This window comes from Bos indicus x Bos taurus, chromosome 2 (genome assembly GCF_003369695.1).
Source record: "Bos indicus x Bos taurus breed Angus x Brahman F1 hybrid chromosome 2, Bos_hybrid_MaternalHap_v2.0, whole genome shotgun sequence".
Taxonomy (NCBI): Eukaryota; Metazoa; Chordata; class Mammalia; order Artiodactyla; family Bovidae; genus Bos; species Bos indicus x Bos taurus.
Genome location: NC_040077.1, coordinates 130,608,126 through 130,627,571, shown reverse-complemented (window position 1 = coordinate 130,627,571; position 19,446 = coordinate 130,608,126). Strand labels below are relative to the sequence as shown.

General features: G+C 56.4%; 2 protein-coding genes across 10 annotated transcripts in view; one reads left to right on the top strand and one right to left on the bottom strand.

Annotated features, from left to right (window-relative positions):
• The first annotated feature begins 2,177 nt into the window (after positions 1 to 2,177).
• Positions 2,178 to 11,005, top strand: LDLRAD2 (low density lipoprotein receptor class A domain containing 2). Its single transcript, XM_027521189.1, has 5 exons — positions 2,178 to 2,463; positions 5,063 to 5,497; positions 8,227 to 8,358; positions 10,229 to 10,390; positions 10,514 to 11,005. The coding sequence occupies exons 1-5, from the start codon at positions 2,373 to 2,375 to the stop codon at positions 10,735 to 10,737; spliced, it is 1,044 nt and encodes a 347-aa protein (XP_027376990.1). The 5' UTR covers positions 2,178 to 2,372; the 3' UTR covers positions 10,738 to 11,005.
• Positions 11,006 to 11,109: 104 nt separating this feature from the next.
• The window catches only part of HSPG2 (heparan sulfate proteoglycan 2), a 109,939-nt gene continuing 101,602 nt past the window's right edge, over positions 11,110 to 19,446 (bottom strand). For 7 of the 9 annotated variants that reach the window (XM_027521128.1, XM_027521153.1, XM_027521177.1 and 4 more), the window contains 12 exons: positions 18,771 to 18,869; positions 18,199 to 18,420; positions 17,654 to 17,898; positions 16,822 to 16,993; positions 16,608 to 16,730; positions 16,463 to 16,519; positions 13,593 to 13,668; positions 13,440 to 13,518; positions 13,250 to 13,320; positions 13,022 to 13,105; positions 12,542 to 12,645; positions 11,110 to 12,389 (listed from right to left, as the gene is read on the bottom strand). In XM_027521128.1, coding sequence (XP_027376929.1) covers positions 12,217 to 12,389; positions 12,542 to 12,645; positions 13,022 to 13,105; positions 13,250 to 13,320; positions 13,440 to 13,518; positions 13,593 to 13,668; positions 16,463 to 16,519; positions 16,608 to 16,730; positions 16,822 to 16,993; positions 17,654 to 17,898; positions 18,199 to 18,420; positions 18,771 to 18,869 — 1,505 coding nt within the window. In that variant the 3' untranslated portion in view covers positions 11,110 to 12,216. The remainder of the gene's footprint in view (positions 12,390 to 12,541; positions 12,646 to 13,021; positions 13,106 to 13,249; positions 13,321 to 13,439; positions 13,519 to 13,592; positions 13,669 to 16,462; positions 16,520 to 16,607; positions 16,731 to 16,821; positions 16,994 to 17,653; positions 17,899 to 18,198; positions 18,421 to 18,770; positions 18,870 to 19,446) is intronic. The other 2 variants (XM_027521146.1, XM_027521186.1) reach the window with 1 other exon arrangement.

The following is a 19,446-nucleotide window of genomic DNA, read 5'->3' as shown; positions in this document are numbered from 1 at the left end:
GCTGACAAATACCGTGGGCAATATAAAGTCAACACAGTAGCACGTTTTTATCAATCGACTGCTTAACATCCTTCTACAATACCGTTTCCCTTCCTTTTTTTGGCAGCATATCCTTTTATCCCTTCTATGACAACACTGTATGAGATTTTCCACGACAGGACTAGAAAGATAATCCAGTCTTCCCTTTAGTATGACTGATTAAAATTAGTTTTAAAATTTTTAATTAGTAATGATTTAGACTTTTTCCCTCAACTTGGCAGTTCATTATTATTAGTAAGATTATTCATTCTCTTAAGGATTATTGTCAAACTTGAGATAAGCTCTATCAAATTTCTTACATATGTGAGCTTTAAGATTGGCTTCACACAATTCAAACCTTATTTCTCCTTCAGTCCCCTCACACCACGAGGGCAGGCACAGCCATGACCTCTGGTTCTGCACCTTCATATCACAGCACTGGGACAGACAGCACACAGGGCATGAGGGAGATCCTGGAAGGCGTCCTGGGACGTTCAGAAATAACAAAACGGCACCTGGAAGGAGCCAGAACCCTTAATTATACCCTCTGCAAAGCCAAGTTCAAAGCCACCTCCTTTAGCCAGGTTTCAAAAATGCCCATGGCCATCTGAAGAGAGGTGTGATGGGGGAGATTGGGGTGGAAAGAGACAGTGATCTGAATTGGTTGTGGTTAAAATATCTCACTTTTGCAAATTTTATGAAATTATGAAATAATCCCATGCAAGTAATATGTGCTGATGCGCAAGCCTCATGCGTTTCATGATAGATCCGCTCCTGCCTAAGGAGTTCCCATGGCCTAGCCTTGGAGCACACACAGCAGGGCATCAAGGCGACGTCGAATGTCGGCTCTCGAAAGGAGAGCATTAGAGAGCAGTAGGCCAACGGTTTTAACCTTCCCATAGAGTCCTTAGACTCTGAGGTGGTGTCTCAAAGTCTGAGGCGGGGACGTCTTGAAACACAGAAGATCTGTTTAAATAATAATGATGACAAGCGTTGGGCATTGCACTATAGAGACAGACACTATTCTAAGTCCCCCACTTGTATCAAGTTACATATGCTTTACAATACACCTGCAAAGTTAGATCTACCATTATTCCATTTCGCAGATCAGGAAACTGAGACCTGAAAAGTTTCAGTTTCATATATTACGGTTCTGTATATGATGCCTTTTGAAAAAAAAAAAACTGTTCCACTAATTACAGTTTTTAAAAAAGGCTGAAATGGTCCAAGCCCTTCTTTTTACACATAAAGAAGTAAAACCCAGAAAAAAGGAAGGTCATTTGCTCAATGCCACATATTAGTTCTTTTTTCCTGGATTTTTGCTCTATGTCAGGCACTGTGCTATCACCTAGGGCTTCAGAGAACAATAAGACATGGAATTTTAGTTGGGGGGGGGGTCAATGGATAATACATACAACAAGATAGATATAAATAAGCAAAGTAATTCCCTTTGTAGCTCAGTCAGTAAAGAATCTGTCTGCAATGCAGGAGACCCGGGTTCAATTCCTGGGTCAGGAAGATCCCCTGGAGAAGGAAATGGCAGCCCACTCCAGTATTCTGCCTGGAGAATCCCATGGACAGAGGAGCCTGGTGGGCTACAGTCCATTGGGTTGCCAGAGTTAGACACGACTGATCGACTCAACCACCACCACCACCAGGAAAGCAATTTCAGTGAGCACTGAGATAAATTCAGGGACACGTGACTGAGTGACAAGGAGGGAAAGCACTAATTTAGACTGAGAAACGGTCAGGGAAATGTGGTCTGAGCAGGTGACACCTGAGCTTGAAATATGAATGACCCAGAGAAGTCAGCCATGGACCACCACATGGAGGAGGGGCAGTGCAGGCGCAGGAGCAGTAAGGCCCTGAGGCAGGAGCCCTTTGTAACAGAGCCGAGTCCTGGGCCAGCGCTCCTGCACCACTTGCTGCCTCTCTAAGGCCTTCCGAGAGGCCCGTTTGGTGTCCTGGGCCTCTCCCTTAAGCTCGGCCCTAAGATGCCAACTTCTCCAGGAAGGCAGCAGTTCTCTGAGGCTGTGGGACCCCCCTCCCAGAAGCCCTGTGGCTGAACCGGATCTGAGTTTCCTGGTTCCTGTCTGGCAGGGGATGAGCAGGCATCCTCCCCGCCTTCTCTCCCCAGGCTCCTGCCCCAGCCCCAAATCTCCATGGCAACCCTAGACACAACCCTGATCTGAAGAAGAGTCTGGAACCGGGAGCGCAAACATCTCTGGAGAGACCAGAGGAGCTGGTGCACTTGCCTCCTCTTGCTCCCTGCATCCTGCCAACCCCTCCACTGCAGTCTTCCCAAAGACCCCAAACTGCGGATTCTGTTGGTCTGCCCCACTGCTGGGCACAGGATGGCTGGGATGGAGGTCCGTCCTCCGCAGCTGCCCCAGAGGCTGCTCCTGCTGGGGGCAGCCACGCTGACTGCATCAGCTCTGCACACTGGTGAGTCTGTGGGGGCTTGGCTGGGCAGGCAGGAGACTCAGGCCCACCACCCTTAGAGCCTGTTTCCCCAGTCAGCATTCACCCTGATGGGCTGGGATCCCTTGGGTTGGGGGACACTGGGAAACTCTGAGTCTGCTCTTGCCTGGCACCCCCAAATCCATCCCAGTCCCTCTGGGTGGCTGGAGCTCCAAGTCACCCAGAAGCAACGGCCTGGAGGCAGGTGGGGCAGCCCTCAGGTCTGGCACTGGGAAACGCTGTGGACTTTGGAGTCAGATGACCCTGCATTCACACACTCACTCTACCCTTGACATCACTTTTTTTTTTTTTTTTTTGTGGCCTCACTGCAGGGCATGTGGGATCTTAGTTCCCCAACCAGGGATCAAACCTGTGGCCCCCTGCACTGGAGGCACAGAGTCTTAACCACTAGATCACCAGGGGAGTCCTGACTTCACAGTTTCTAAGTCTTCATTTCCTCAGCAGTAAAATGGGAAGAACAATAGAGCCTTGCTCCTTAAGGGACTGTTAATATTATCCATGTGAGATCAACCATGCAAGACACACAGACAGCACCCTGCGCATAGGAGGTGCTCGTGCACTCACTCTCTGAAACACCCCTGTCCCATGTGCCTCCAGGACAGGTTCTGCCTTTAGTAGATCTGCACAGATATGAGAAGATGCTCCTACATCCCGAGCCCTAAAGGAGAATTTCTCCCCCAAAGACCCAGATCCTGGCTTGTCCTCAAGTACTACTAGTGCCCTTACCATCACCAGAAAAGCCACCTCCTGTTCTCTCTCTCTCCTTACAAAAATCAGAGATGGCTTGAATACTTACACATTATCTCATTAACCTTCATAACAATTCTGTACCAATGAGGAAGTTTGGGGCTGGAACAGATACCAAACTAAAGGGAACGTTTAACATAAGGACATTTATTATTTCACTTAAGAAGAGAGGCCTTAGGTGAGACCAGAATGGTTTTCAGCAGCTCAACTGTGCGAAGATCAGATCAGATCAGATCAGTTGCTTAGTCATGTCCGACTCTTTGCAACCCCATGAATCGCAGCACGCCAGGCCTCCCTATCCATCACCAACTCCCGGAGTTCACTGAGACTCACGTCCATCAAGTCAGTGATGCCATCCAGCCATCTCATCCTCTGTCGTCCCCTTCTCCTCCTGCCCCCAATCCCTCCCAGCATCTGTGCCAAGGCTCCTCCATAATGCTCATGACCTCATCCTTGCAAGATGGCTGCTGCAGCTCCGGACATCACATCCTCAGTCAATGACTTTCAAAAGCAGGAAGAAAGGGGGGCTACTCATCCCACAGGTTTCCTTCCTTTTTTTTTTTTTTTGTTAAGGAGGAAAATCTTTCTCAGGAACCCTCAGCAAGCCTCTCCTTAAATCTTATTGGCCAGAATCAGGTCACATGCCAACCCCTAAACCTGGCAAATAGAATTAGGATTAGAAGACTTGGATTAGGCTAATGACCAGGGGGCTAACACGTTGCTCCCTGACAACTGAGGGGAACTGAGTTTCTTTAGCAAGGAGAACCAGGGAATGGCTATTGTCTGGGCAGGTGCCCAACTGTGTCTCTCCCATCCTTCCTTACACAAGATAAAACTAGCACTTCTGCAGTGCTCAGTAGGTGCTCCCCGAAGCACTACACCCACACCCATATGTGCCCACAGTCCTTTAGTTTCCACTGCAAAATACGGGAAGGTCTGACAACCAATATTGTTTTTTTAACTAACTGGCAACACCTTGACCTGAACTGATAGGAGTCTGTGTATTATCTTTATTTGTCCTGCTGCGGCTGCTGCTGCTAAGTCGCTTCAGTTGTGTCCGACTCTGTGCGACCCCATAGACAGCAGCCCACCAGGCTCCCCCGTCCCTGGGATTCTCCAGGCAAGAACACTGGAGTGGGTTGCCATTTCCTTCTCCAATGCATGAAAGTGAAAAGTGAAAATGAAGTCGCTCAGTCGTGTCCAACTCTTGGAGACCCCGTGGACTGCAGCCTATCAGGCTCCTCTGTCCATGGGATTTTCCAGGCAAGAGTACTGGAGTGGGTTGCCATTTCCTTCTCCAACTTAGGGTAAATGTTCTGTACAACTGCTCTAGAAAATGTGTTTGATCACAGAGGGCTGAGGCAGACTCCGTTTGAGGCTGTATCATCTTTCTAAAATCTGGGAAATCCTGAAACCATATCCCAAGGTGGGTTTTTTTTTTTTAGATTTTTTTTTTAAATGTGGACTGTTCTTATTGAGTTTGTTACAATATTATTTGTTTTATGTTTTGTTTTTTGGGCCACCTGGCAGGTGGGATCTTAGCTCACTTGCCAGGGGTGGAACCCTGGAACCTGCCGCCCCCCCTCCCCCCGCCACCCCGACCCCCCCCCACCCCCACCTCCATTGGAGGGGGAAGTCTTTACCGCTTGGCCTCAGGGAAGTCCCTATCCTAGGGTTTCTGAATAAGAGATTGAGGACTTGAATTAAATTTTGTAGCCCTCACAAATATTCTGAGATGGATCGATCATCTGCCCCTGGGCAGACGGCAGGGGCCAGGCCGGGCACCTCGGTTCCAGGGCCGGTCTCTCCGTTGCAGCTGACCTGGTGGACCTGTGCGGCCGGACCAGGCAGGCGGACGGGCTGCTGCTGCGCTCGCACTCCGCGTCGCGCCGCTTTTACTTCGTGGCCCCGGACATGGACTGCGGGCTCTGGGTGCGGGCGGCCGCCCCCGGCGACAGGATCCGCCTCCAGTTCCGCTTCTTCCTGGTCTACAGCCTGGCCCCGCCGTCCATGCCGCCCCCGGCGCTCAACGCCTCCGCCCCGCTGCAGGCAGACCCCTGCGCCCCCGGCTCCTACCTGCAGTTGTACGAGGGGCCGCCGGGGACGCCCCGGCCCCTGGGAGCCCCGCTCTGCGGCCTGACCATCCCGGCCCCGGTGACGACCTCCGGGGACCTCCTGGGCCTGCGCCTGGTCACCAGAGGCCGCCAGCCCCGCGTGGACTTCGTGGGCGAAGTCACCTCTTTCCGGCTGGGTGGGTTGGGGCAGTCGGCCTGGACACGGAGGGGCCTGGGCCTGCAGGAGAGAAGTGGGTGGCGCGGTCCAGACCGAGAGCCAACCGCGGGGACTTGACTTCCCGCACCTCACACTCCAGCATCCACTCCCTCATACACACGGCGCAAGCATACACCTTGTACACACGACTCCACACACCCGGCACACACAGGCTGCCAACGCACGACCCACCTGGCTTACATACGGCACTTTCGCACACACAGTTCGCATAACACACCTCATACACAGTACCACTTTGCACACTTCCAGGCAACTCACGCCCACGTATGTTCACACACCGGCTCCTCTGTCCTGAATCTGCTTCTCAGACGATTGCAGAGGGACGGAGAGTTAGGACTCTTGGTGACTGTAAGTGGGGGAAACCTACTTAGGCAAGGAAAGGGAACTGATTGTGATATTAACAGCGATCCCTTATTGAGCATTGTCTCCCGCCCTTGGCAAGCCAGATCTCTGTTCTCACAGCAGCTCTGCTGGGTCATACTCTCCTATTGATGGATGGGAAACAGGCTCAGGGAGGTTAGGCAAAGTGCTGCCAGCCACCCCAATCACAGGCGGAACAGCAGGGCTGTAACTGCTAGAGTTGGTCCTCTGCTCACATTGAGTCAAGGCTTTAGTCCTGGCAGGTTCCCCAGGACTGGAGACACTCACTGATGCTACCCCAGACGAGCTGCCAAAGCCCAGAAATTTCCAAAACCACAGAGAAGCTTCATCGCTCTCTCTGCCAAAATAACCAGACTGGAGCATTAAATATGGGGTCGTGAGAACTTGGAGGCAAGAACAAGGGAGTCGGGGGGCTCTGAGAGCCAACCCAGGTTCACCAGGAGCTGGACCTCGACATGCCAGGCCGTCGACAGCCCTTCAACCTGAGCTGGTCAGAGAGCACGCCCTGCCATCTCCTGTGTCTCTTTGGGGCCATGACTGATGGGGCTTGGGGTCTCCTTTCTGGCTCCTGCACCAAGGGTCCTAATGTTGTTTTGCAAGAAGGTCTCACCGGCTAATTGGAAACCAACTCCTTCCCTCCCTCCCTTCTTTATTTCCTCTCTCTCCCTTTCCCCCCATGACCTTGCCCTCCTGTGAGGCGCCAGCCAGGCATGTCGCAGCTGCTCTGTGTTTAGCAGGATTGGGCTCTGAAGAGCAGGTGGCAGTGGTGAAGCTGTGTTGCAACTCTGGCTCCTTTGGATCGCTTTTTATCATATTACTGTTTGTGTTTCCGCTCATAGATATTCGCTCTGACACCTACACATCTTGTGCTTATGAGAGCATTCACTTTCATATGCATATGTAAGAAACCCAATTCAAGTTGGCTTAGGCCAAAGGAGAATTTGGGGGGCTCCTATAACTGGGATATTAAGGTGTTGGTTCAGGTATAGATGGATCCAAGAGCTCAAGAGATGCCTCCTAGGCTCTCTCTCTTTATTTTTCTCCCTTTGCTTTGGATCTGTTTGGCTTCCATCTCAGGCAACTCTAGCTCCCTCTTTCTACTTGGCAGCAAGGTGACCCTGCAGCTCCAAGAATACAGTCTGTCTTATAACTCTCACCTCAATGAAAAAAAGAGTGAGGATCTTTTCTTTTTTGGCTGTGCCGTCGTGTGGCTGGCAGGATCTCAGTTCCTGACCAGGGACTGAACCCGAGCCCCCTGCAGTGGAAATGCCAAGTCCTACCCACTGGACCGCCAGACAACTGCAGGGATCTTAAGGTTCTAGCAAAAGTCCTCAGGGTCAAATCTGATTAGTCACATGGGCCATGTGTCCATTCCCAGAACCAGGAATGGAATGCTCTGATTCCCATGCTCAGCTCTGAGCCATGGTATTGGTCAGTACTGCCTGACCCAGCTTTTTTCCGCAGAATGGGGTGCTGCATAAGCCAACCTGTCTGCCGCACCTGGGCACCAAGTCATCCCCTTTTCTCGTCCACGCGTGTGCTCATTCATTTAACAAGTATTGAGTTAGCTGCCAGGCACCAGGTGCTCTTCCAGGCTCCAGGGATTCACGCAGCCATGAGTGAAAGAGAAGTCCCTGCCTCACTTGAGCTGACATTCTAGTGGGCGAGACAGACCACAGAGAATCAAGCAAATGTGTGTCCTGCAGAGGTGGTAAGTGCTACAGGGGAACCGGAGTCAGGATAAAGGGGCGGGGGGAGGGGTGGTGTGCGGGTCTCGTGTAGGGGTGAGGGCGGTCCTTCGGGCAAGATGGCATTTGAGTGGAGACCTGAGAGGAACGAGCCGTACGGCTACAGTGCTGAGAGTGGGAGGTGCTTGGAGTGTTCCGGTCACCGGGCCCTCACACGTGCACATACACACTCACAGGCTCACACGAGCATGGGGCGGAACTCCTACCCCGCTGCTTAGATATAAGCTATGTGGCCTTGGTCTAGCGACCTAGCCTCCCTGTGCCTCAGTCTTCTCCTCTCTAAAATGGGGTTGATAACAGTATTGACCCCACAGGGTTGCTGTGAGAACTTGATGAGCTGTGATGCGAACCATGCCGGGCCTGGCATAGCAATTCCGTAAATCTTAGCCACCGTCACCCTCATCATCTTTATGATCACACCCCTGTCTCATCCATACTCTCATCTGCACGCACCTGGAAACAGCCTCTCCTGCTCACACGTCCCACATTCCCTCCCCGAAGGGCCAGACCTGCCCCGGTGCCCAGGGTCCTCATCACATGCCTCCCCTCTCTGCCACAGGATCCTGTGGTGCCTACTTCCCGTGTCGGAATGGCAGGTGCATCCCCCCGAGCCTGGTGTGCGATCGCTGGGCCATGGACAACTGTGGTGATGGCAGTGACCAGGCCTCCTGGCCACCAGCCAACTGCGGAGGTCAGTCGGGGGTGGGGCCTGGGCCCCGCCGAGCAGCTGGGATGGGAGCCGGAGGCAGGGGTGTGGCGGGAGAGGATAAGGGGAAGCAGCAGGGACTCTGTCCAGACCAGGCTGAGGACCTCTAGCCTGAGGACCAGAGGACGTTAGAGCTTGAAGATGCTGGAGGTGATCTGGTCCAGCTGCTTCCAAATGGCGTTTCAGTGGTGCTGAGGGTGCGTTCTGTCATTTCCAAGAAGAACTGACTCATTTGAAAAGACCCTGATGCTGGGAAAGATTGAAGGTGGAAGAAGGGGCCGACAGAGGATGAGATGGCTGGATGGCATCACTGACTCCATGGACATGAGTTTGAGTAAACTCCAGGAGTTGGCGATGGACAGGGAGGCCTGGTGTGCTGCAGTCCATGGGGTCACAAAGAATTGGACACGACTGAGTGACTGAACTGAACTGAAGTCATTTCCATCATGTCTGACTCTTTGTGACCCCACAGAATATAGTCTACCAGGCTCTTCCAGAATACCAGAGTCCATGGTATTCTCCAGGCAAGAATACTGGAGTGGGTTGCTATGCCCTCCTCCTGGAGACCTTCCAGACCCAGGGATTGAACCTACATCTCTTATGTCTCCTGCACTGGCAAGCAGGATTTTTTTTTTTTTTTAACCACTAGCACCACCTGGATCAGGGTTCGAACCCGTGTGTCTTGCATTGGCAGACGGATTCTTTACCACTGAGACACCAGGAAAGCCCTCCTTGAAGACATTTTTGTGTATTTTTCTCACTGTCATATCCCTTAGTCCCCAGAGCAATGCCTGGGGTATAGTAGATGATCAAAAAATACTCGTCGATTAAGTGGAAGAATGAACCTCCCTGTGCTTTCGTTTCTTTACCTGTAAACTGAGGATGATAAACTGAGGCTCTTAGATTTGTCATGAACTTTAAGTGAAATCCTGTGGGTGAAGAGCCCAGCGCAGAGCACGGTGCTGGGCGCACTGACAGTGCTCACCTCAGGCATTTCCTTCTTGAAAAGCAGCTCCATTCATCCACCACAGCCCACGGAGCTAGACTGTGCGTTCAGGTCCCCTCTGCTACTTCCAGCTGTGTGACCTGGGCAAGTGACTCAGCCTCCCTCTGTGCTTCAGTCCAGTTGCTCAGTCGTGTCTGACCCTTTGTGACCGCATGGACTGCAGCACACCAGGCCTCCCTGTCCATCACCAACTCCCAGAGCTTGGTCAAACCCATGTCCATTGAGTCGGTGATGCCATCCAACCATCTCATCCTCTGTCGTCCCCTTCTCCTCCTGCCTTCAATCTTTCCCAGCATCAGGGTCTTTTCAAATGAGTCAGTTCTTTGCATCTGGTGGCCAAGGTATTGGAGTTTCAGCTTCAGCATCAGTCCTTCCAGTGACTATTCAGGACTGATTTCCTTTAGGATGGACTGGTTGGATCTCCTTGCAGTCCAAGGGACTCTCAAGAGTCTTCTCCAACACCACAGTTCAAAAGCATCAATTCTTCAGTGCTCAGCTTTCTTTACAGTCCAACTCTCACATCCATACATGACCACTAGAAAAGCATAGCTTTGACTAGATGGACCTTTGTTGGCAAAGTGATGTCTCTGCTTTTTAATATGCTGTCTAGGTTGGTCATAACTTTTCCAAGGAGTAAGTGTCTTTTAATTTCATGGCTGCAGTCATCATCGGCTGTGATTTTGGAGCCCAGAAAAATAAAGTCTGTCACTGTTTCCACTGTTTCCCCATCCATTCCTTATCAGTAAAATAAAAATGCTAACACTTGCTCAGAGGTTTTAGGAGGATTAAATGAGACATAATCATTTAATCATCAAATCTCAGTGTGTTGGTGGTTATTTCCCCCTTCAGCTCCCTCTCCAGAGTCCAGCCAGAAGGGGAATACAGATGACAGTACCTCCCAAACCCTGACTCCCTCCGCAGCTCTCCCGTCTTCAGGCCCACTGGGGACGGCAGCTGAGATGAGCCCACCAGCCCACTGGGACCCTGCCCGACAGGGTGTAGCTCTGGAAGGTAGGTGGCTCTTGGTTACCACCCACTGTCGCTGTATCCACCGAGATCATACTTGTCCCGCTCCAGGGATGGGCAGGGGGCAGCAGGCCCGGGCCAAGGCCTGAGTGGACTCTCTTTCTGCAGGGCCCCGGCTGCAGGGGGTGGCGCTGGCCTCCTTGCTGTCCCTAGGCTCTGCTGGCCTCCTCCTGGGCCTCCTCTGGTGCTGCTGCTTCTCCGGCCAGCTGGCCCGCCGGGCCCGGGCCCGTGGACTCTGCTGCACCATCTGTTACACGTGTCCTGGCCAAGTGGCCCCTGGGGGGCTGCGGTCGAGTGAGCCAGCCTTCCAGCATCAGGGGGTGCATTCCTAGAGAGGCTTCGGGCATCGGAGGGAAGAGAGTGGGCTCTGGGATCCGACGGTCCCCGGGTTCTGCCCCCGCCCCCACCCCCAACAGGGCTGTCTACCTCTGAGCCCTCGAGACTCAGTCTGCCCCTCTGGAAGATGGGACGATTTCTGCCTCGGAGGGTCATGCTGAAGGCCACCGGGACAGTTGGCCCTGCAGCTTGTTTTGGCAGCTGGCACTCTGCTGGATCCACGAGGGGCAGGGAGCAGGGGCCTCGTGCGCCTGAAGCTGTCTCACTGCACCCCTGGACCTCGCTGGTCCATCCTGCCTGGGCCCACCCGGCCCACCCTCAGGGACCACGAGTCCCGCTTGAATCAAAGACACAGGAGACGACAGCCCTGGCGGGGATAGCACCGTTTATTAAGAAAGATCAAGACAAAGACCACAGGAGGGCCCCTTCTAGGACACAGGGGCCAGGCGTCCCGGCCCCACGTCTGGGGGCTGCTGGTGGGGCGGGCGCGTGCCTCCAGGCGGGCCCTCGGGCGCCCACAGACGGGGCAGGACAGGCACATCCCCTCCCTGCCCCTCCCAGTCATGTGTCCCAGCTCCCCGCACCCAAGGCACTTACTCTTTCTGACCACCAAGGCCTCTTCCCCCCATGTCCCCTGGGCCTTCACTTCCAGATCCGTGGGGGGGGACGTGGCCTGGTGCGGGCAGGAAGCCCCTCTCAGTGTGGGGCTCTGCCTGTAGCAGCTCCTGGTACGAGTGGGCTGGAGTTTCCCTTGCAGCCCCTTGAGGGCAAGGGGGCCCTGGGCTAGGTGTGGGGTTGGTGGGGAGGGGGCGATGCAGGCCAGGAGGGCTTGGTGGGAAGGGGAGGCTGCCAGGGGCCGGGGGCCCAGCTGGTCTGATAGGGGTGGAACGGGGCTGGGACGTGGGCTGGTGGGGGGGATTGGGGGCTGCCTGCCCAGGGGTGAGCTGCCTTTTGCTCCACAGTTGGCACTAAAGAGCCTTCCCAACCCAGAGGAGGATGGCCAAGGCCAATTGATGCCCTCCGCTCCGGGTATCTGGTGAGGCTCCAAGGTGGCTGGCAAGGTGCCGGGCTGGAAGCCGATGTCGGCTCCACAGAAATGAGGGCCACCGCCCCGAGGCTGAACAAACGGGCGGCCCAGCACTGCCTTGGGGGGGGCTCTGTTGGTGGGGGCGGTTCTGACCCCACTGAGCCACTGCGCCTAACCCCGTGTCCTGGTGGCCCCCCGAGGCACCGGCTCTGGTGCAACCTGCTGTGCCCACAGCCTGTGGCTCTGCCCAGGTGTGTTTGTGGGTGGGGGCGGGAGGGCGTGACGTGCCCACCCTCCAGTCCAGCCCAGGGCAGTAGCAGCAAAGCGTGGCATCGCCTCGGTTTCTTACAAAATATTCATCATCATCATCATAATAATATTAATAATAATATAGTCGCCGTTGCGGGGCTGGGGTGCGGCCCAGGAGTCCGTGCGGGGCAGGCAGCGCCTACGAGGGGCAGGGGCGTGTGTTGGCCCCTGCCTGGGCACGGTGCTGCATGTCTACTGGCTGCGGGGGCGGGCCGCCGGGCCGGGCGGAGTGCAGCACCAGGTTCTTGATGCAGCCCGTGATGCCCGAGGAGAACCTGCCCCCGGTCAGCACGGCCACGTCGGGGGCTCCGCCTGCGGGGTGGGGGGAGAGGGTGGGCCCATCAGCTCCAGGAGCCCCGGGAGGGGCTCCAGCTCTGCTGGGGGGTGCAGGGGCCCCCAGTTCCCCCTCAGCACCCAGAGGAGCAGGGCCCCAGCCTGCCCCGAGGCCGGCCTTCAGGACTTACCGACGTAGATGCTGCCCTTGGTGTTGACCGCCACGTTCGGGCCTGGGGACTGGCCGCTCACCAGCTCCTCTCCATCCACCTGGATGGAGCCTCTCTGGCCCTCTCTGCATCGGAACGGGAGTCCGGCCCTCACCCGCTATTCCCTGTCCTCCCCAGCCCCATGAGGGTCCCCTCCCTTTATGACAGAGAGGTCCGCCTCCTGCTCCCCAAGCTTTTTCCTGTCCCCCAACCCCCGGCTGGGTGAGAGATCTGGCGCCACACACACAGCTTCTGAGCACCCCACCCGGGTTTCCCCCATCCCCTGGGGTGCTCGTGTGCCCATCCCCGCCCGCTGTCCTGGAAGTCTGTGCTCTGGGTGGTGATCGCCCTGCTGACCCCGCCCTCAAATTCTGTCTCCCCAGAGCTCAATGCCTGCCCCCTCCATGTGATGGGGGAACTCTGGCCCCTCACCCCAGTGCCCGGGCAGGGGGGCTCCCTTACCGCAGCGCCGTCACACGATGCCACTCGCCATCGTTAATGGGGTCTTCGGAGACCAGGCGGGCCTCCCCGCTGCCCAGCTGGTAGCTGCAGGCACACAGGCCCCAGAGGGCGTGAGCAGGGGGTGGGACTGGAGTGGGGGAGTTGGGGGTGTGGCTGGGGAGGGGACCGGAGGGAAAGCCAGTGAAGGAAAGGGGGGTGAGGGAAGGGAGAGGAGGGGCCGGGACCCACCTGAAGACGAGGTGCCCGTCCTGAAGCCCAAGACTGATGAAGTCCTTGCCTCGGCCGGACTGTCCCGTCTCCTGCCAGGGAAACACAGCGTCTCTGTGGCCCCAGCGGCTGTGGCCACCCCCCTTCTCTCTTCCCCGGCCACCAAGAGGCTGGGGAGCCTGAGGCCCCGGGCCAGACGCCCCACACTCACCTCGCCCTGCCAGACCAGGAGGCCGCTGGCCGTGCTGGTCCGAACCTCCAGCTCGATGGTCTCAGGCACCTCGGGGAGGCTGCGGTGGAGAAAGAGGGTGAGGGGGCAGAAGTCCCACCCCGGGCCCACAGACCTTCCCAACACTGGTCTTACCTCCTGGAGAAGATGCGGCCCGGGAGAGCGAGGAAGCCGTTGTCATAGAAGTAGGCTCCGTACTGCCCGGGGGCATCTGTGGAGGGGCAGTGGGGGCGATGCTGGGAGCCCCGCCCACCCCCATGGAGCATCCATCCCGCACAGGTACCCCTGACCTCTGTCTCCATCCCGACCTGTACTGCTCCTAAGGGGCTCTGAACCTGCGGCCCCTGGGGACCTAGGGGGCTGTGGGCAGAATTCAGGGGGCTCTGAACTTGGCTGGGAAAAGATTACAGTTCTGGCCTTGCTCACTTCTCCCTGAAGGTTAGCCGCTGCTTCAATTACGCAGGTAGGAGATACATTGAAGGTGACTCGGTCACCAGCGGGAGATTTCCTCACCCCCGTGGGGTAGTTACAAGCACTTAAAAACATTGTTTATGCTTATTGCAACTGTGGTAGCTGTTGGGACTAACAACCCTAAATCTTGTATTTAATGGTTAATAAAGAAGCAAAAAATGTAAATGTTTTGATGAAAGTGAAAGGGTGAGTCACTCAGTCATATCCAACTCTTCACAATCTCATAGACTGTAGCCCACCAGGCTCCTCTGTCCATGGGATTCTCTAGGCGAATACTGGAGTGGGTTGCCATGCCCTTCTCCAGGGGGTCTTCCCAACCCAGGGATCGAACCTGGGTCTTCTGCACTGCGGGTGGATCCTTTACCACCTGAGCCACCCGGGAAGCCCTTTGATAACCTTGTTTCAGGACAATTGAAATTCATTTGAAATCCTACGTGCTTCATTCATTCTGTGCGGTCAACAGGTAGGGTGATCACCCATCCCTATTAACCGGTTCCTGTTCTGGTTCTTTTTTTTGACTGTGATGGGTCTTCCCTGTGGCCCTCAGGCTCTAGAGCGCACAGGCTCGGTAGCTGCAGCGTGTGGGCTTAGCTGCTCCAAGACATGTGGGATCCTAGTTCCCCGACCAGGGATTGAACCCACGTTCCCTGAATTGCAAGGAGGATTCTTAACCACGGGACTGCCAGGGAAGTCCCCTGTCCTGTTTTAGCTCTGCAAGTCCCTCATTCCCAGAAGGCTCTCAGTCCTGAGCAGACTGGGGCAGCTGGTCACCCAGGTCAGTAGCACGTAACGGTTCTGAACCCTTGAGTTCCCTCCCTCTTACAGACAGAGAGACAGGCTCAGGGGTGAGGGACTTGCCCAGGAAGTAGGAAGCTGGATGGCAGCCCAGATCTTAAGGCTGCATCACCCACCCTGTGTGTGTGGCTATAACATTCCCAACCCTACCTGCTCAAAGCCATTCCATAGCGGCGCTGGCCCCTGGGGCCTGGCAGCTACCAGGGTAGGGGACACATCAGCGGCCTCCACCAGCTGATGAAGTGAGCAGCTAACAGTTACCGAGCACCTACTTTGTGCCAGTTACAGGGCAGGAAGTTTCACATCATCCGGCTACAAACATAATTTTTAACTGGATCCATGTCACAACCCTATGTCTTTGCTACAATTCACAAAAGCTAATATTCTGCATTTTTTATACTCTTGAGAGTCCCTTGGACAGCAAGGAGATCAAACTGATCAATCTTAAAGGAAATCAACCCTGAATATTCACTGGAGGGACGCGTGCTAAAGTTGAAGCTCCAATACTTGGGCCACTGATGCGAGGAGCTGACTCACTGGAAACAACCCTGATGCTAGGAGAGACTGAGGGTTGTAGAAGCAGGCAGCAGAGGGTGAGATGGTTGGATGGCATCACTGTCTCAATGGACATGAGCTTGAGCAAGCTCCGGGAGACGGTGAAGGGCAGGGAAGCCCGGCGTGCTGCAGTCCACGGGGTCACAAGGAGCCGAGCAGGACTTAGGGACTGAATGCCAAGGACAACATCCTGTGTCTGCTGTGGGCCAGGCATTGTTTGAAGCGTTTTAAATACAGTAAAGAATTTTATCCTCACACTAAATTTTTTCCAAAGTTTTGTGGAAGGATGTTGCTTCTTTCTATTTAATACATGAGGAAACTGAGGTACAGAGAGGTTAAGTGACTCACCCAAGTCACACAGGCAGGAAGTGGCAGGGCTGGGATTTGAATCCAGGCCCTTACCCACTAGACCACCACCTCTCCAACTGTATTAGTGATAAGTAAGATATGTATCTAGAAATCAGGTAGCACAAGCCCCGTAAATGATGTTCAATAAATACATTTTTAAGTTGGAGTGTGACTGCTTTACAATGTTAGGTTAGCTTCTGCTGTAGCGCGAAGTGAATCAGCTATATGTACACTTACATCCCTTCCCTTTTGGACCGCCCCTCCCCCACCATCCCACCCATCCAGGTCTTCACAGAGCACGGAGCTGAGCCCCCTGCGCTATACCGCAGGCTCCTACCAGCGCTTTTTATGGTACACATGGTAGTAAAATCATCATCATTGCTTTTAAACAAACTGTGGAATGCTCGAGAACGAGGGTGCTGCCTTATTCATCGGACATTAACTGCTCCCGGGCAGGTACGGGCACACGCATGCCCTTGTTGCTTTATGCGTGAATACAGAGCAGAGAACGGAAGTGAGAGGAGTGTGCGGTCACCCAGCCTGCAAACACAGGGCAGACCCGGTGCTAGGCAGCTCGTCTCTCCTATGCTGTCTCTGCCCAGGGAGCCTCTCACCTGCTCGTCTCTCCTATGCTGTCTCTGCCCAGGGAGCCTCTCACCTGCTAGTCTCTCCTTATGCTGTCTCTGCCCAGGGAGCCTCTCACCTGCACCGGTTTTATTTAGAGGCCAGGATGGAGCAGTGAGGGCGGTGGGTCACTGGAAGAGGAGCTGAGAGACCCAGAGTCTGGGAAGGACAAGTCTGCTCAGCTCCTCTGGCTGTTTATGCCCAGTACATACCGTTGCCCCCGCTGCCTTCAAGATGCCAGTCGGACTCCACCAGGCCGTGTGCAGAGCCTGTGGGGAGAGGCAGGCTCTGGTCAGTGGGCTGTCTCCAGCCCCTGGAGCCCCGAGGGGGAAGACGGAGATAAGTCGGGGTGCTTACTGTGTTGGCAGCGTGGGCCTGAAAAGCCGGGGGGACAGAGGCAGTGGGTGCCCTGGCAGGTGCCCCCGTGTAGACAGGGCTCGTGGAGCTGGCAAGGGTTCTCCTCGTGCTCACAGAGGTCTCCTGTGGGTCGGGGCAAAGGTGAGTGGGCAGGGGCCGCAGCGGGCGCTGCCCACCCTGTGCCCCCTCCCTCCCAGCCCAGGGGCTCCCCCACCTTTGAAGCCATCTCGACACAGACACTGGAACTCGTACTCGCCCGCGGGCATGCACGTGGCACCGTGGCGACAGGGCTGGCGCTCACACGGCGAGCTGTCATAGCACTGCCCGACGCCCTGGCTGCCCAGGAAGCTGTAGGTGAGGTCCAGCCGCTTTCCGTTCACTGACACCTGTAGGCACAGGCACACAGAGGGACCTGAAGAACGCAGCGGGCAGAGGCACGGGTGTGCCAGCAGACGGAGGGCATCAGGGGACCCCAGGCTCCAACCTGAGCAGTGAGGTGGGAGACTAGGGCAGGGAAAGTGTGAAAGTTGCTCAATCGTGTGTCCGACTGTTTGCGACCCCATGGACTATACAGTCCATGGAATTCTCCAGGCCAAAATACTGGAGTGGGTAGCCTTTCCCATCTCCAGGGGATCGTCCCAACCCAGGGATCGAACCCGGGTCTCCTGCATTACAGGCGGACTCTTTACCAGCTGAGCCACCAGGGAAGCCCAAGAATACTGGAGTGGGTAGCCTTTCCCTTCTCCAGGGGATCTTCCCAATGCAGGGATCGAACCCAGGTCTCCCGCATTGCGGGCAGATTCTTTACCAGCTGAGCCACCAGGGAAGGAGGAACAGAGTCCAGGGCCTGCTGTGCGCCCGGGAAACACCCATCACGGCGGTCCCGCCTCGGGACGACTTTTGAAAGCAGGTGCAACCATCCCATTTCACAGAGGAGGAAACTGAGGCTCGGAGGGGGAAGTGTCCAGCCCCCAGCGCCCGGGGCTGACTGCAGACGAAGCGAGACCGCCCCGCCTTCCCTGTTGGTGGTCGGGAAGCCTGCTCACCTCACCCACACAGCCGTGGAAGTGGGCGCTCACGTTGGTGGCCGGGGGCAGCTGCACGGCTGGCTCCACGCCGCCCAGGTAGAGCAGGGTGTGCAGGTTGAGGCCCTGGCTCTTGCCAGGTGAGGAGCGCAGCACGGGCCGCCCGCCGTTCACCTGCAGGCTGCCATCCTTGTTGAGACGCTCTGCAGACACGTGGTGCCAGCGGCCCAGGGCCAGCGGCTCGGCGCTCCGCAGGACAGCCAGGCCTGGGGAGGACGCCGGGCAGTGTTGGCACGTGGATGGGCCCCCCTGCCCTGGCCCACCCCGCTGCGGGAATTTGAGCAGGCACAGAACCTCCTTCAGCCTCTCTGTGCCTCCTGAGGAACCCCCAAAGAGGTCTAGGGACTCGAATCGAGTCAGACAGAGAAGGATGCAAAGATCAGGGGTCTCCTGTTGGTCTGACTTCAGAATTTATTCCTCCTGCCTCTTGGGGCCCCGGAGGGCCCGGGGAGTGGGGCATGGAGCCCGGTGCCCACAGCCTGTCTGTGTTTGGTATCTGCACTCACCCGAGCCCAGCTCGTATCGGAACTCCAGGTGGCCGCCGACCATCGCCAGGGACACGAAGTCCTCCACCGGCCCGCTCTTCCCTCCACTGAACAGCAGCACCCCGTCGGGCGCCAGCGGCTTGAACTCCACATCCAGGCGCAGCTCGTGGTGTGTGTTGGTGAGAGCGGGCAGTGCCAGGTAGGAGTCCGTGCCCGACAGGGAGGGGGTGGTCACGGTCACACCTGCGGCAGCCACAGCTCAGCTGGGGCAGTGGGAACCCCGAGGTCCTGGGGGGCTCCGAGCAGGTAGCCTTCCTCCAGGACCCCTGCTCACCCCCACTGTCTAGTCTCAGAGGCTGGGGACCCATTGGGCAGTGGCTGCAGCAGTGGCCTTGAGACTCCCTGCCCCCTGGCGCTGCAGAGCAGGCTGGTCTCCCATCAGATCGGGTTCCTCTCTGGGGCCCTTACTTAAGGAATTCAGGCTCCGGAATAACTGCATCATCCACAGGATCCGTCAGGGCCTCAGGGTGCCCTGCCCAGCTCCCCCTGTCCTCCCTGGGATCCCTGGGGTCTCAGGCCCCCGCTCTGCTTACCTTCCTCACACCTCATCCCTGAGCGGCCCAGGTGGCAGCGGCAGGTGTAGCCGTGGCCGTCGGGCCGGTTCACACACGTGGCGTCGGGTCCACAGGCCTCTGGGGGTGGGGGACACAGTGGGCAGTGAGGTGGGAGGGATATGGAGGTGTCCAGGGAGAGAGAGAGGGGTCCTGATGCCAGGGTTCTACCTACTGCAGCCAGGGCCTCGGCTGGTTAGCCCAGCCAGCCCAGGAGGGCTGCGTGGGGAGACGGGGGAGGGGGAAGGGACTTAGGCCAGGGGGCTAGCAAGGCGGAGTGAGCCCGTGACTCCAGGTGTTGTTCCTGGAAGACTGCACCCGCCCGCGCTATGGTGTGGGGGTGAGGAGTCCCTGGGAGGCGGGGGGTGGGGTGAGTGCCCTGGTAACAGGTGGTAGATACCCAGGAGCGGTGATGGGGGCCAGGGGCCGTGCCTGGGTGCAGCGAGTGGGGTGAGGCCTTGGGTGGCAGAGATGCGAGGCGGAGGGGAATTGGTGTAAGCAGTGATCGAAGTCAGAAGCCAGGAAGGTCTAAGTACTTGGGGGAGGACCCACGAGCATGGTGAGTACTCAACCGCTGGGGGGGCAGGGGGTGGTTGAGGGTGGGTATGGAGGCGCAGTGACAGGCAGAGGGAATAGGCTGGCGTGGCAGCCACGAACG

What these genes read in the sequence shown, in the direction of transcription:
- LDLRAD2 (XM_027521189.1), top strand. Translation starts at nt 2,373, where the DNA reads ATGGCTGGGATGGAGGTCCGTCCTCCGCAGCTGCCCCAGAGGCTGCTC. An exon ending in AGTCACCTCTTTCCGGCTGG is followed by an intron (nt 5,498 to 8,226) that starts GTGGGTTGGGGC and finishes TCTCTGCCACAG; the next exon opens with GATCCTGTGGTGCCTACTTC. An exon ending in ACAGGGTGTAGCTCTGGAAG is followed by an intron (nt 10,391 to 10,513) that starts GTAGGTGGCTCT and finishes CTCTTTCTGCAG; the next exon opens with GGCCCCGGCTGCAGGGGGTG.